Raw genomic sequence first — 16,581 nt, 5'->3', positions numbered from 1 at the left:
CTAATTGAGATTTTTTTTTTTTTTTAAGTGAAATGCCACTTTCGATAGTGATATGTTGGATACCCTTTTTTTGTGAAAGAAAAAAGAATTTCAAAGGCAGAACCAGAAAATCGTAAAGCAAGAAAAGAAAATGATTACCATTTACCACAACACAATATATAGATTTAGTCTTTGATTGAAGACAATAGATCTGGTGAAAAGAAGGGGAGCTTAAGCTTATATTATTTTTTAATGATAAAAGGAATCTTAATTATTTCATTAAAAGGAGTTTCAACTTTAGTCACTCTTAAAGTGATTAGTGATGTATAGTGCAAAAGTTGTAACAAACAGAAGAACCATGTCATAAGAATTCTGGATAAAAGTTGCTTTTGAAATCAAGAGTGCAGAATGTTCAATTTGGTCTGCAATTCAACATCTACCTGTTTGTTTGTTTGTTTGTTTGTCAAAATCAACTGGTCCTGTCTCATATTTTATGCTCCTTATTTAAAAGAGGTGTGAATATGAATTTCATGAGTCATCCATATATCATTATTTTACGTTGATAGAAAAAGAAAAGTTTGAAGATATCATTTTTCTATTATGAAAGCTCGGTCGATTTTGTTTTTTTTTTTTTTTTCAAACGTAAGTTTGATTTTCTGCTAGATGGATATTTGATATTTTTTTGTTACATTAGAGGGAATCGAATAGAGGTCGCACTTAGTGCGATGGCAAGTGCCTTCGCCCATGAGCGGTAGGTCTCGGGTTCGAGACTTGGGAGCAGCCTCTCCATAAATAGGGGTAAGGCTAGCCGACATTCACCTCTCCCAGACCCTGCGTAAAGCGAGAGTCTTGTGCACTGGGTACAACCTTTTTAGAGGGAATCGAAACTTCCAATCTGTCCGAGGCTTAAATATTTCATTGATTGAGCATCGAAGCTGCATATGAGTCGTAAGTCCCTTACATAAATGAGCTAATTAAGGAAAAAGTCTTTGGCTATCGTCCGTTATATCGCTAATTGCATGCAAGTTTCTCAACTCCCTGTGTTGAAAACTTGAAGTAATCATAACAATAGATGACGATATAGTAATTGCAGAAAATAAATATTAGTCATAACAAGTTGAAAAAGAAAAAATTTGACTTGCCTAAAATATAACTAGACGACAGACAACAACATAATTTATTTTTTTAGTACATTGATATTTTTACACTAAGAGGAGGGGGAGTTCGGCAAAATCACACAATATGCAGGCATAATTTGGTATCGAATTCGCCATCCACGAGATTCGAACATAAGATCTCTCACTTCCAAGTGAAGAGGCATACCACCGGACCGTAATATTGAGTAATACCACAAGATTCAACAACCACATAACTATAAATTATATGAATCTTCCACAATATACAATTAAAATTTTAAATATTATAATTAAAAATACAAAATTTTCTCCATTTGGGGGTTGAAAAATAAAGAGGCACTCGACAGTCTCCATGGTTTAGGTAAGATAATGACTTACTTTTTTAATTATCGATTAAGACTCGATCTACTGTAAAATCAAAATTAACAGCATGCACTTTATCTTTTCTTTTTTACTACCCTTACCCTTTCCCTTTCCCTTTCCCTTGCCCTTTCCCATGGGAGTAAAAAACTACCTACTTTTGTCCCCTCTTGTTGAAAGGGTGTTTGACAAATTTGCAATTTACAAGGAGAATAGTTTCTGTCAATCAGAAAATCACGGCCCCAAGATTTACAATAAAGCCCCACCCCAGTATTTAAGTGCCACAAGCTCTAAGAAGAATGCTACGGGCCGGCCAGTTACACAGTTGCACGTGTGGGTGACTCACAAACAGTGGTGCGGTGTGTGCACAAAAATATATCAACGGCTGGGAGTCACCCACACGTAGCCGACTATCGTAAGAGTTTTGAGTCTTGCACTGACTGTCATATACACATTCAGAGGATGCATAGTTTGAAACCAACCAAAACTTAAGATTCTCCATAATCAATAAAGAATGCAGAAGCTTCGCTAGCCAGATATGGTTCCTACTATTTTCACAAGGTTAGATAATTTGCTAGTGCTGCAACCTACTTTAGTTTCACATGCTTCATGAACAATCACGTGATTAAACAAAACACCCTGACGCATGCACCGGTTCGAAGCACATACCCAAAAATATGCATAAATGTTTAACATTTCATACTGCGAAGAGTGGAAGGTAACTCATAGATTGCAAGACAATCATGCAAAATTATGTGATCCAGTTACCTATAGAAGCATTGCGTGTTGGACAGTTGAAAATAAGCACCTCAAATTAAACATCATAATTTGTTAGGATATAAGTCTGCAAGGTAGCAACACTGATACTAGTACAGCATTCCGCCTAGCTTTGTAGGCTTTTTTAATGTTACTGAAACCAGGATTAACTTCAATAGCAACCATACATGGTTAATAATTTAACAAGTGCATATGACTGCAGTAAAGATCCAGTTATATCTCACTCTACACGCCTGCGTTTCTTTGCTAGATTCTCAAAAATCTGGTGGACATCAGCAGAGGTGATTGTCTTTGATGGATCAAATGATCCCTGCAAAATTAGGAAGCATAGTTTCGATCAGAACTTAAAATCATGTAAATACAAAAGGTCATATTCTAAAATGGTTTCTTAGGTGATTTTATATCATAAAAGCAACGCTTGAAACAAAATTAAAGTTTATAATCATCAAGGACATACCAGGAAAGAACGAAGCTCATCTTTCATGTCTGCGATGCCACTCAGAATCTCTATTTTCTCGACATGGCCAAGTTTATCGAGCATAGTCAACTCAGCCCCCTCCTGTTGCTGCAATTTTTCCTCTCTCTTTTGCTTTGCCATTTTCTCATACTCCATGATCGAGTCTTCCTTGTCAAGCAGAAACCTAATATGCTTCTGTTCGTAAAATTCACTGCATTTTTCACACTTGCAGAGTGCATCCCTCCAGTTTTTCAGAAGAAACATTGGCTTACACTCTAAAACAGGGGAAGCAACCACCAGATTAACTCCAATAACACAAGTAACAGGTGCATTGGCATCTGTAATGCATTGATCCGAATCTGTATTCTTCCCAGAATTTTCTCCAAGGAGCAAGCTATCCCCACCAGATACAGGTTCAGAAATAGTATCAGAACTTTGAGAAATATCATTCTCTAGCTTTCCAGATCTACAAGCTAAAGGCATATCGCTCAAAACCTTTTTATCCTTGGCAGTCTCAACGGGAGCATCTTTTTGGCTCCCAGATGCCAAGATGGTTTGATTGTAGAGTCTTATAAAAGAGCAAACTGCTGAGCACCCCTTACAAATAAAATCCTCATAAAGAGGTTCACCTTCCTCATCTCTTGGAATCTGTAGTGCATAAGGGGACAAGTAGGATGTTAGCAACGTACTTTGGATAGAATATCAGCATTTGAAAATTAAAAAGTTGGGATGTGGCCTTAGCAATTGAGAGAGGAGAGATATATATATATATTCGCAACAATGTAGACTGTAACCATATACAAATAGTAAGATAAGCGTTCACACAAAATTTCAAATATTCATAACATCTAGAAATACATAGGTATAAAAGTACGAAACTACCTTCAGAATTAAAGTGGCTAAAAAGTTGGTGATCTACACAACTATACAAAAATTACCATCACGTTGATCAACTTTCCTCCAGACTGATGGAGAAATAACTGATCAGTACAGTATCAGAATAAAGCTCGTCATCTGATATCATTGATATAGTATATCAGCAGCAGCATAGGATGAGCCCCAAAATATCAGATTCAATGTTACCAATTATTAATCAGCATAACAGTGAGAAATTTTGAGGCCTATCCAATGTTTCAAATTGCAACAAACTCATCAATATGAGTTTACTTTATGTTACATCTAAATATTCACAGTTCAAAATGACAGCAATACCCAAAAGCCCAATGACATTATGCTAATTAGTACGAAAGCACATAATGTTGAGATAAATCCTACAACATAATACAAAACAAGCAGAAAACAAGAGCCTACAACATGATACAAAGCAGAAAACATGGCAAACATGTATTCCAAACTACCAACCTCATCAGAAGAGTCAAGACCGATGTGTTCCTCATGGAACCAGTCTTCACACACACAGCATTGTATCATCTCTACTTGTTCTTCAACATCTGGATCAGGATAGGGGCGACTGCAGGTGCAGTATGATCCTTTGAAATTCTGATTGTAAGAATTTTCAACATTTTCTATATCTTTATTTGGGGAAAGCTTGCAAAAGAACTCTCCAAATTTTGAATTACCACAATCACATCTAAAATTTCTTTTGGTCCACAGTTCTACAATCTGCTTTGAGTACCAATAATGGTCATCATTAGATATAGGAAGATAAATCAAATAGAATAACCTAGTCAAATAAAAGCGCTAAAACATCAATGTATAATAATTTGGCAGTATAGAATATAAAGCAATACATATAAAACACCATGAATCCCAAATCCCAAAATTACATGTCATTTTCTCCACAAGAGGTAGAAACTATCGAGGAGGCAAAAAAAACTGAACGACTTTAAAATGGGGGAGCAAGAGCTAGTAGGTTTGGTTAGAAAGAATGGAAAGAACACCAAATGGTTCAACTTCAAAGGTATCTTTTGAGACTCGGTGGGGTAAGAGGCAACCATCTAAGATGCTTTCTAACCCAGCCTCATAAACTCCACCTGTCTTGCTCCATATTATCTATGTTACTCTCTAAGTCTTAAATTTGAATCAATTCATATTCTATTATAAGGCACTAACCACCTTTTTGTATTTTTAGACCAAAAATCTTTCAAGCCAATGAGGAAACAAAGATTGTGAACCCTGTAAGGATATTAATCACTCCCTTCAGTCAACAAGGTAAAAATGAGGTTCTTTCTCAGTTGGAGACTGGAGTGAATCAAATAGTGCAACTAGTATGGAATCACATCACAAAAGAAATGACCCAGCTTTAATTTTATTGAGTTTAGATAATGGCTTATACTGGTAAAGATATCAAAATACCTCATGGCCATCATGGCAAGACAAGCTGCAAGCTGTGCAGACTCCAGCATTCCCGTCTGGGGTGCAAGTCAGGCATGAGAAAATTGCCTGCCTCTTCATATAACCATTGTTATAGGTACACTCCTTGCCTTCGTCGCCTCCCAAAACCAAATCAGCTTCCTATGAGTGATCAAACACCAAAAAGTATGAATTAATAGGTAAATTAGGGACTCGTTATTTGTATTCTGTTCAAATTTAAAACTACAAAGGGAGACAAAGAAGTGCGGGGAGATTTTTGTCCTGATCCTTGAACGATTTGTCTTGGCTTGTTGATTAAATAAAACAGGATTGTTTTGAAGCTCAACAGTAATATTAGCCAAGACTAAACATCCATTTAATCAATTTGAGAAGTAGAGGGGCTGAGAATTGTGGAATTAAGAACAGATTTCCCAATAGACATACTACTGATTTATGTTTTATTGCAGAATCCATTGATATTTCTTTGAATCTTTCCTCAGACGATAATCTTGTAATTCCTCATAAAATCAAATATTTGGGTCCCAACCCTTTCTTCAGTTGAACATTTCAATGGCTTAATCGTCTTGCTCTAGAGAACCACACATGGCTGTTGTTAACTTACCTAAGACTTGTGAGCTAGGCTGTTCTGAGCCTAGCTAAAACTCTAGACAAGCTCTTAGACTACTAAGTTACCAAGCTGAGATCACAATTTCCCAACGTAACTACAACCTCAAAAGTAGCAATTTTTCACAACTTAAACCCTCATTAAAAAGTTTATTGTCTTTTAAAAGTGTCGTTTTCACCATATACTTATTTTGCATTACAAGAAACAATTTTCTTCAACTCATATTAAAAGAAAATCATCAAACTTGAAAGGAAACCTCGAGAGCTGAATTCACAAGAAAAAAAAAACACAGAATTGTCTTCAATTTCAAAACACCAGAAACACAAAATTGCTACATTATTAATCATTTAATCACACTAATCAATTCCAGCCAGTTAAACTTGAACAGATTAGCCACTAATTATGATCAAAGAGGCAAACCAGTTCCTGTTCCTCAACATCCTTAAGATACTCTTGGATCGAAACGGTGTGCTCGGCCTCATCCTCGAATGCACTGTCCATCTTCACAAAGACAACCGATTGCTTCGGTCAAAAGCCTCTGCACCCAAAACCCAAAATTAAAAACAAGAAATTAAGCACAAAATTAATCGACTATTACATAATTGCAAACAAAAGGATTAATTCGCAGTAGAACAGAAAGACCCCAGATTTCGAGAAATAGGAAGTGGGATGTCGAGAAAAGTACCAATTTTTCGGGCGAGGTGGATTAGGGCCCTTAGAGGTCGAAGAGAATGGTGAAGCGGGTGTGGGATTGAAGAACGGAAGACGGGGTTCGGAGAGAGAGAAGGAGAGAAAGAGGGGTTAGGGATTTTATACCTTGTAAGGACCAAAAGGACATTTTCCCGCCATAATGATCCACTAGACTAGAGACTATAGACCAAGAGTGGTGACTGGTGAGAGTTTCACATCCCGCTCCGTCCAATATATTTGTTTTTTCTTTTAAGAAAAGGAAATTAGGGAAAAACCTCTACTGCAACCATTGCCTGGGGGAGACAATGATCCATGCAATGCGGATTTTTAAAAGTGAAACCTAGATTAAGTAACGCATCCACTATAAAATTTGTTTATTTGAAAACATGGTTCTCTTTTATGCATTGAACTCTAAGGCCATCTCACGAATATTCTCAAAAATAGAATTTAGATGATAAGGGATATCACATCTGTCTTGAACCACGCCAATGATTAACAGTGAAATCTCCCCCTACCATAATGTTTTGAAGCCCTTTGTGTACGTCAAACCTTAATCTTTCACTCAAACCCATAATCTCAGCCATTGAAATAATGACTCCTTCTAGGTTTAAAGTACCATCACTAATAACCCGACCCTCATAATTTCTTAACACAAAGATAGCAATAGCTCTCTTCGGAGGGACAGAACCATCAAAGTTTAACTTTATAACGTCATAATCAAGGGGGTGCCACTGCCATCGAAATATGTGAATATCTTTACAACGGGAAAAAAAAAATGATGTTCCAATCCTATTAGTTCAAGAATGTGATTGTGTAAATCCTATCTTATATGAGATATCTTTGTGGCATTCTACCATATCTCTTAGATTAGATATTATTCTATTAGAGTTGTAATCCTATTGGGCTAAGAAATTTACCTTCCCTACTACTATAAATAAAGGTACAATGAGGGTGAGAATACACACCTCAGATCACACCTCTCTTCTCCTATGTGTCACCGCACCCCCTTTCTCTTTGTCCTTTATATTGTTAAGTAAATTAGGTCTATAACACGTTATCAACACACTCTTGACGCTGAGCTAAAGAGAGTTTGTTCTTCAATCAAGGGGAGTATTACTTTTTAATCATTCTTTTTATGATGAACTTATTATTTTATTGAATTGGTCTTCTTGTTATTGATTCAATTTAATTTTTCTTTGTTGAACGTGATACAATGCGTTGGAGATGCAATTTCGGTTTTTTGAGAATGATCATTTACAAATTCAAAGGCTTAGTTGTTTTCTGCCAATCAAGTTCTTTTAAAATAAATTAAGATATTTGAAACGACCATGAAGCATGAAAACATTTCTCATGATGCATAGACCCTCTACATTTATAGTTACCTTCTGATATATATATATATACACACACACACATGCATATATATATTGTGTATATGTTCATATTAGGGTTTTTAAAACCCTAGGAAATTCGAAAAAAATAAATAAAAATTTTGGGAAATTTGCGGCTGAGCCATGGCTCGGAACCGCGCCAATCTGACACCAAGTCGAGGTTGCAGCTTGAGGCTTGGGCGCTGGAATGACGTCGTTCTGATGTCATCGTGAGGCGGTAACCATTTGGGCGTTGCTGTATACGTAGACCAGGTCCCTGGCCTAGGTTTGACTTTCTAAGCCTACTGCCTTTTTATGCCCACAAAGCCAGCAACCTTTTTGTTGGGCTACTCATATTCCAACATGTGTTGGGCTTGTCCCACGCCCTAAGCCCACTAGCCAGCAAGCCAATGCTTGCTGGGTTTGTCCTCAGTCAAACCTGAAGCCAATAAAAGCTAGGCTTCTTCATTACTAGGCGCAAAGTTAACAACCTTGCACTCAAGGACTCTTCCCAACCCACAACCCATTGGCCTGCAACCTTTCCCCCGAACCAATAGGCCTACAACTTTGCTGCAGGGCCTTGTGTACTGCAGCCAGCCCAAGTGTGCTAGGCTGCGTACTTTTGTTCGACCCCAATGCTGTAATTTGGCATACCTTGCTTTTTTACCTACCCAAATATTTTTGGGACATTTTTGGTTAACGCCATATTAGGCTATAATTTCGTGATCGCTTGGTCCAAAGCCAATCAAAGCTAATATGACCCGAACGTCATTATTTTGCTTCCACAATCAAAGCTGAATGGTTAAAATCTATTGAATTAATTAAAGTGACCAGTAATCGATTAATCTGACAAGACATCCAAAATTATTGGCTTGAAGTCCACTTTTAGACATTAACAATTCAATATTTTATTCTTTTCTTCAAATTGTTGACTCACTTTCGTAGTCCCGAAGCACTCATATTTAGTTTCTAAAGCAACCAAAATCCACTACACTTAGTTATATATTGTATTCTGTGTTCTTACAGGTGCCCGCGTTTAGAACCGGAAATTCATAACTAAACTCGAACTTGTAGTTTAGATTTAGTGCCTTTAAAAGCCGAAGTTTTTCATGTAACCTATATCTAAGAACTTGAAATTTTCTAACTTTGATGCTTATGATGTATTATTTCTCATAGCAATCACAAATCAGTGGATGGACGAACCGTGACAAGTTCGATTTCACTGATTTTGGACGTTTCCAACAAAAATCACTTTATGTGGGTAAAAGACGTGAATCTCCACTTAACAATCAAGAAGCTAAGAAACCATTGAAGCCAACAATGGCATGGAAGAGCTGAATAAGCCTCAACCATGATCTTCATTCGAAGACTTATGCTCGAAGCATTACAAACAAAAATACCTCCTGAACAAGGATTCCATGGCTCTTTGGCTCACTCTACGAACTGTTTTAATCATGTAAAGATGATCTCTTTCCCGAAGCAAGACATAATTGAAACCTTTAAATCCATGAATGAGTACGATTTTGAAGTTTATAAATCCGGTTAAATTTTGACTGGAGAATAGTTTTCTCGTCCTTCCATTTTTCTAACATACTCTTGAAGCAACATTGTAGAGAGCGGAAGTTTACCAAATTCTCAAATTTGGTTACTACCACAAATGTGAGAGATAGGTACCTTAATGATTCGGCTAAAAGGTACTTGAACGGTGTAGACCCAATTCAGTTGGATTCTACCATATGGCCTAATGTAGTTTCGGTTGGAGCCTACCGAACGACATGCACTGCTTTAGCAGGGATATACCAAAAAGACTTGTATGTTTCAAGTGAAACCTTTAGAACCTAAGCTTGTCTCTATATCTCACCTACTCTAGGGTTTGTTTTACAATATATAGTAGAATCAGAGCCCGCCAAGAGTTGACATCATAGCCCAAAGCGTCATCCTTGATACATAAGACCTAAAACTTCAAAAATAGGGACAATATTCCCAAACCTCAACCTTGCAAAATCTACTTCTGTCTTGATAGAATAGATCATTGGTTAAGCACCTGTTTGTGCTCCTACCAATCTAGTTCCTACATAATCTATTTTCTTTCTATTTCCTATTTTTTATTAGGTTCTACAGTTATTTGTACCTACGTACATTTCAAAAATTAATTAGTATATAGGTAACTAGACCAATGATTCATATGCATTTGGTTTGGTTCTAAGTAAACTTACTCAAGATGTTGGAAACCCTTCATATTAAATTTTTGTGATAGATACACAATGATGATTCATATCTAAGTGGATTGGTGAGTCTCTTGAATTAAAAATTAGCATTGCATAAAGAATCTTTGTTGTATCTTCTATTAGACCAATATTTGTACACTCGTATTTTGTTGGTAAGTTTTTCAGTCTTGAATTAACATGAGGATTTATGGTGTTGGCTTTATGTCAATATGGTATGTGCAAGTTTGTGTAATGGTACAACCATTCCCATTTTTGCAGTCTATTGTGAAGTTGGAGATAGGAAAGACGAAGCTTACTTGACCATTTCTTCACTAGTAGTCTTCTCTTATTGTGATTGTGTTGAAAATTGATTATCTTTGAAGAAAGAAACTAGCACTGACTCTGGATTGACTCTAAATTCTTGCAACAGACAAAGCAATTGTCCCCATTACGTACTGAATGAGGATTCAGTAGTAATGGAAATACGTGTTGTCCTCATAAAGAGGCTGGAACTATACAAGAGTGCTCAAGCATCAATGGATTCAGTTGCTTGGGGCAAAATAGATTGTGCAACATGTTTTCTCTTCTTTCGAATGTAGATTTTGTCAAGATGACCACGTGATTCATTGATTTATGATTGAGTTGTAAAGAGGGGAAGGGGGTTCGGAGGCATCTTGTTTATTGTTTTTCATGTACCAACAATTGGCTTCAGCTAATGCCATCTTTCACTTGTTTTTCAATTGCAATATTTCTTTAGTATAATGGATGTGTCAGGTTCTCAACTTGCCTCTGCTTATGGAGTTATGAGTGTGCAAAATTATAAATCAATCCATGCTTTTAATTTAGGTACCAAAACAACACTTTGTTTTGTTGCAAAGGCTTATGTGGAATTTCGTTATTGTTTTAACGATTTGAGGAATATTTTTTGTCACCATCCCTAAGTGGTGGTGATATTTACTACTACATTGATCATTATATAAGTTTAAATTTTGATATTTTTATCGTAGATTAACTACATCAAACTAATCTAATACTAATCAATGAGGTGGTGAGCAAAAATGAACTATTGAAGAACAATTGTAACTTTGATTATTTTTATACTAAGAATCCATGAAGGACAAACTGAAAGTTTTAATCGTAGGTTTACACCAAGACTCAAATTTAAATCCTTGCCTTTCTGCATTGGTGATGTATGAATTAAGGGGACATATTCAAGATAATACCTCCCTTGGTGTATTCTTTTCACATATAATATTATGCTGATAGATGAAACACAGGAGGCGGTGAATTCGATGCTTAACTTTTTGCAGGGAACTGTTGGAAGTTAAAGGTCTTCGCCTAAGTAGGTCAAAAATAGCGTATATGGGCAAGTTCAGTGGGAGTGGGGTCCAAACAAGATAGAGGTGAGGATTGGAGATCAAGATGTACATAGTGAATGCTTTCGTTATCTTGGATCTATTTTGCAAGATAACGGAGAAGTGGATGAAGATCTTAACCATAGAATACAAGTTGGATGGATGAGTGGAAGAGTGCATAGTTGGATATATATCAACAATCAATGACAAATTTATATATATAAAAAAATTCGAATATGCTAATAACAATAAATGCTTGGCAGAGTATGAACAAAATGAAATTAATATTAAACATGTAAGAACAGTGATCAAGGCTTGCATACTGCATTGTCTTAGAAACATACTTTGTGCTTGTAGTTTGATGGACACCTACTTCACCAGGATTCAATGATTTAGGTTGAGATTCCAGTACCGAAAAACTAGATGAAATTAGTATAGGTGGAATATCTTGTAAATAAAATACGATCTGTTGGACTGACTAGTCAATCATACTAATAAACTAAGACAGATTTGTTAGTCAACCAAACACAGATTATATATTCCAATCTAAAACACAAATAATTGTCCTAGTCAACACTTCACTAGTTTACTTTAGGTTATTGTTGTGTTGAGTGAGCATGACTTCATGCACATATATATTAACAAGTTAAAAGGTACATGTAGCATGTGCATATAGATGATATATGCGACAAGTAATAAAAGGCTATCAACACAAGAAGTTTTTTACTAGAAAGACCCACCTCTGGGTTAAAAAGTTGGGGACTCTCCACTAAGTTCAATCCACTAATACAAATAAGGTTCTTACAAAGTACCATGCAAAGGTCAATTACTAGACATAGTCTATGGAGCAACTTTACCTTTGTGCAACTTTACTTTGCACAAGTTGAGGATTCCTTCAATCTTCACGAAGTGGCAGCTCATCCTGAGCTCTTTACCTTGTGGCACCGAAACCAACACAAACTATGTATATGATGTTATGATAATGATTTGCAGATCTGGATTCAATGTCCAGTCAGTTTCTTCTGTCAAACAATTGAAGGAAGAAATTGACGTGAATCCTAAAATGGGTCAATAATCAGATTTGAAACTTGAATAACTTCACCACAAATTTAATGTAAAACCCTAAAGACAATGCAACCATATTCTTCAATGATTGGGTGTTTAATGCATGAAAATGGTTTTGCAACTAGGGTTTCATAAATGAAGAACAAAGAATAAGATGAAGCCTTAATGCTTCTCTCTTTCTCTAGAAAAATAAATTTGAAAACCCCCAAAAACCAAATGAATCTTGCTAGGGATCTTAACCCCAAAGCGTTGGTGTGTTTTTCAACCAACAAGGGACACATGTCATGCTTCAAAATAATCTGAAAAGATCAAGGGTGGAAAATAGACATTCTCCAAAAAGTTGTTAGTTAGCCCACGTGGGTAAGTTTAAATTGCATGCCCAGCTCGCTGGAAATCCGCGCGCAAGGCTAACAAGACAACTAAGATAGTCAGAATGTAATAAGAATGTATACGTGAAAAGGTTTGTTCATGCATCTGCATTAATTTCAGTGGTTTACAATTACAATTACATAAACCACCAACTTCTTGAACATTTCTCCCAATTGACACATCCCATAAATAGAGAAAAACCTAAAGCAGGATTGAGAATGTGGTACAATTACAACGTTGACAAGGAAAGCCAAACCTAAAGGTCTAGACTTCACATTAGACTTCTGGCAAATATCTTTATGGTTATCTCAGTATGCTTTGAATGAAAAGATAGATGATTTTCAATGGTTTGAATACATGCAGATGCATGTATTTATAATAATCATATGCCTGTTCACAACATGCATATTTTTGGGAGGCGACTGTTCAATGCAAAGGGTGTGTGGCTTCATCTTTTCCACATATATTTTTCATACATTCTCAAACGCTCTCAGACTTCATTTGAAAAGATGAGTATGATGAAAAATAAAAAGATTAATTAAACCTGAAATTAATTTAAAAATGAATTATTGAATTTAATTATTTGAACTTGAGGTAAAGATGAGATGAAAGAAAATTGGTTGAGGTGATTTAGACGTGGTAGGTGGTCACCAATCCAGTGAGTTTTTATTTGTGGGCAAACTGGAAAATTTGCATGACAAATTTGGAATTCGTTTGTAGAAAGAGAATTATTGGGTTCTAAAAAAATCTGCCTAAACGACGTTGTTTTGGGTTCTAAAAAAATCTGCCTAAATGACGTTGTTTTGGATTTGGTCCGTTTTTGTTTAGAAATTTTTTGGGTAAATTACACAAAACTACCTTAACTATGGGTACCACAATCTCATACCTTATGTTTTAAATATTGCAATGTCATACAACAACTTATGAATTCATTGCAATGTCAAACATCTATTAAATTTTTTGTCAATTTTTTGTTAAGTGATAACGTGGCAGGTGCATGGTGCTCATCACCTAATTGAATTTAAAAATTAATTAAATATTAATAAGTTAAGAAATTTTAGTTTTAAAAAAAAATTATTAAGAAAACCTCCTATCTCCTCACGTCTCTTTGCCTCTTTTCTCTCTAGACACTCTCTAGATCTGAGCATAGGGATCAATATATCCAGACCATTGAAATTTGATCTACTACAAATAGGGATCTCTCTAAAAGTTATATAATTGTAACCATTGGATTAAATTTCAATAGCCCATATCTATTGATCCCTAGGCTCAGATATGGAGAGGATTAGTGTCCTTTCTCCCTCATCTCTCCCTCGTTTACTGCATCGGCTTTGGTATGAAAAAAAATCAAAAATTAAGAATTTTTTTTGGTCTGAAAAAATTAAGATAATTGAAAAAACACTCTCCATGATTTGCAGCAACGTTCCCAAATTAAAAAAATAAAAAATAAACAATGATCTGTAAGTTTAGTTTGGAGGAACATGAATACATTTGATCTTGGGTGTCTCTTGATTTTGCAGCCTCCCCCGTTTCAGCCATCACCAATCTAACCTCCCCCGCTTCAGCCACCACCAATCCGTTTCATTTCTCCATTGGTTTAGCCGCCGCCCAATTGGTTGTCTCTTGTTTCTGATTCCCTACGAGCTTGTACCTGTTTAACTCGAAAATCTTGTGTTCGAGCCTGATGACAATGATTGAAACTTCGCTGCCTTGCTTGGTTGTGGTGGTGGATCGGCTCATAGAAATCGTCCAGCTCCCAAAGGTGGTCCAGCGGGCACGGGTTCTTGCTGTTGCCGCTCGAAACCAGTTGCCTCCTCACCTTTTCCAGCAGTCTCAACGTGTACCACTCGGTGTCCAATCTGGGTTGGATCAGCGATTGACCCGTCGAGTGCGAGTCAGGTGTTAGGTGCAATCTGGATGGAAGACATGGTCGGATTTGGGAACAAATGCAACGTTTCGAAGTCATCGAACTCGCTCAAGCACACAACGCATTCCATAGCTCCCTTGCCAATCTTACGAACCTTAACGATAAAGTAGACGAGGGAGAGATGAGGGAGAGAAGAGAGAAAGTGTTCTAATAAATTTTAATTTTTTCAGATTAAAGAAAAATCTTAACTTATTAAATTTAATTAATTTTTAAATTCAGTTGAGTGAGGAGTGAAACCCACACCTGCCATGTCATCACTTATCAACAAAATTGACAGAAATTTTAACGAATGTCTGACATGGAAACGAATTCATAAATTGAGGTATGATATTGCAATGTTTAAAACATGATGTATGAAATTGTAGTTCGACCTATAGTTGAGGTAGTTTTGTGTAATGATAATTGTTATTGGCCCTCCAAAAATCTCATTTTACATTCCAAACTTTTTATATTTAAAAAAAAAAATACACTTGTGACGAGTGTAGAATGAGATTTTTGGTGTGTTAACAACACTTCCCTTGTGTAATTTACCCTAAATATTTTGAAATGTCATATGAACTTATACACATTTTTCAATTTGTTATATGAACTCAAATTTTAAGCGATTTTTCAAATCAAATTTTCAAAATCATTAATTTGTCATCTCATCCCAACTCCATTAAGTTTTGCATCTAAAATAAGTCACGTTCATTGACTTGTGTTCCAGATTATTTTGGACTTTTGACCTCATTTTCACAAGTTTTTAATTTTTTTATTTTATTTTTTTATTTTTATACAAGAACATATTCATGCTAGAAGGTGGAGTAATAAATTGGTTTTAGACATATAACCTCTTTTTCACAAGTTACTTCTCTTTGATACAGAACCAAAAATTTTGGTGGGTAAAAAAACAAAACATGTCATGTTCATTTCAAAAATTTATGATGAACTACTAAACAAGTATATTAGGCTCACTAATATGAAATTTAATTAATTGCAAGCTTTGATAATTTAACACGGTTCACTTATTCTTAAAAAAATGACTTGAAAATAATCTTGAAAGAGTGTGGGGATTTAAAAAGTTTGAAATAACCTTGAAACCAAGTCATGTGGAAGGAACATGGCTTATTTTGGATGATAAACTTAATGAAGTTAAGGTGAAATGACAAATTAATGATTTTGAAAAGTTGATATGACAAATTCTTTAAAATTTTAGTTTATATGACATTTTAAAAAAATATTTAAAAGTTTGATATGATATTTCACCAAAAAAAAAAAAAATTCCTTTTTTTAATAATAATAATTTAAACGCCCAGGTGGCGCCTTGACAATGCCTCAAGTGCACCTCAAGAGCACTTTCCAAATGCCTAGGCTAATCTGTAGTCCACTCCCACAGGCAACAAAACCCGTCTAAATTAGTCTCAATACTAAAACATTGGTCATGAGCGCGACTTCAATATCTTTTCCAACCAAACAATTAATATCAATTAATAAAAAGATATTTGTGTTTTTGTCAATTCAATCGTATGAAAATTTTCTGTTTTATGCAGAACTTTCAAGGAGTAGGATTCTCTACTTTTTTTTTTTTCACTTCTCCTTCTTTGCCTTCCTATTTGAACGATTACGGTTAAGTCACGTCAACATCTTATATTAATTTTTTTATAGAAAAAAAAAGAAAAAATAGAAAATGTGAGAGAAGATGACTGAAGGGGATAAAAAGAAGAAGGGAGAAGATCCTAATCCAACTTTCAATGCCACATTTTCTTTCTTTTCATTGTTTATGAATGACGTCCATTCCTTCATGGCATTCCCCTTAATGTCATCTAACAACGTGCCACAACTATGACCTCCACTCTTCTCGGCTGCCGATGCCATGTCTTATTTAGGGATGTGATACCTACACACCTTTTTTACTTTTCTCACATTTTTTTGGTTTTTGGCCGTTGGATCAGATGAATTGAAGAAGTTCAAC

General features: G+C 35.6%; 1 protein-coding gene across 2 annotated transcripts; it reads right to left on the bottom strand.

The window, feature by feature from the left end:
• Positions 1-2,261: 2,261 nt before the first annotated feature.
• Positions 2,262-6,523, bottom strand: LOC126600327 (uncharacterized). Of its 2 annotated transcripts, none has more exons than XM_050266909.1 (6): positions 6,333-6,523; positions 6,068-6,185; positions 5,026-5,184; positions 4,072-4,335; positions 2,710-3,357; positions 2,262-2,562 (listed from the first exon to the last, which is right to left on the bottom strand). In XM_050266909.1, exons 2-6 carry the CDS (start codon positions 6,146-6,148, stop codon positions 2,473-2,475), a joined length of 1,242 nt encoding a protein of 413 aa, XP_050122866.1. In that variant the 5' UTR covers positions 6,149-6,185; positions 6,333-6,523; the 3' UTR covers positions 2,262-2,472. The 2 variants fall into 2 exon arrangements, with proteins under 2 accessions (XP_050122866.1, XP_050122867.1); XM_050266910.1 differs by having other exon boundaries at positions 4,072-4,332; positions 6,333-6,521.
• Between the last annotated feature and the right edge of the window lie 10,058 nt (positions 6,524-16,581).

The sequence above is a fragment of the Malus sylvestris genome, chromosome 14 (genome assembly GCF_916048215.2).
Source record: "Malus sylvestris chromosome 14, drMalSylv7.2, whole genome shotgun sequence".
Lineage (NCBI taxonomy): Eukaryota > Viridiplantae > Streptophyta > Magnoliopsida > Rosales > Rosaceae > Malus > Malus sylvestris.
The sequence above is the reverse complement of the archived record's forward strand: the minus strand, read 5'-3'. Positions and strand labels throughout refer to the sequence as shown.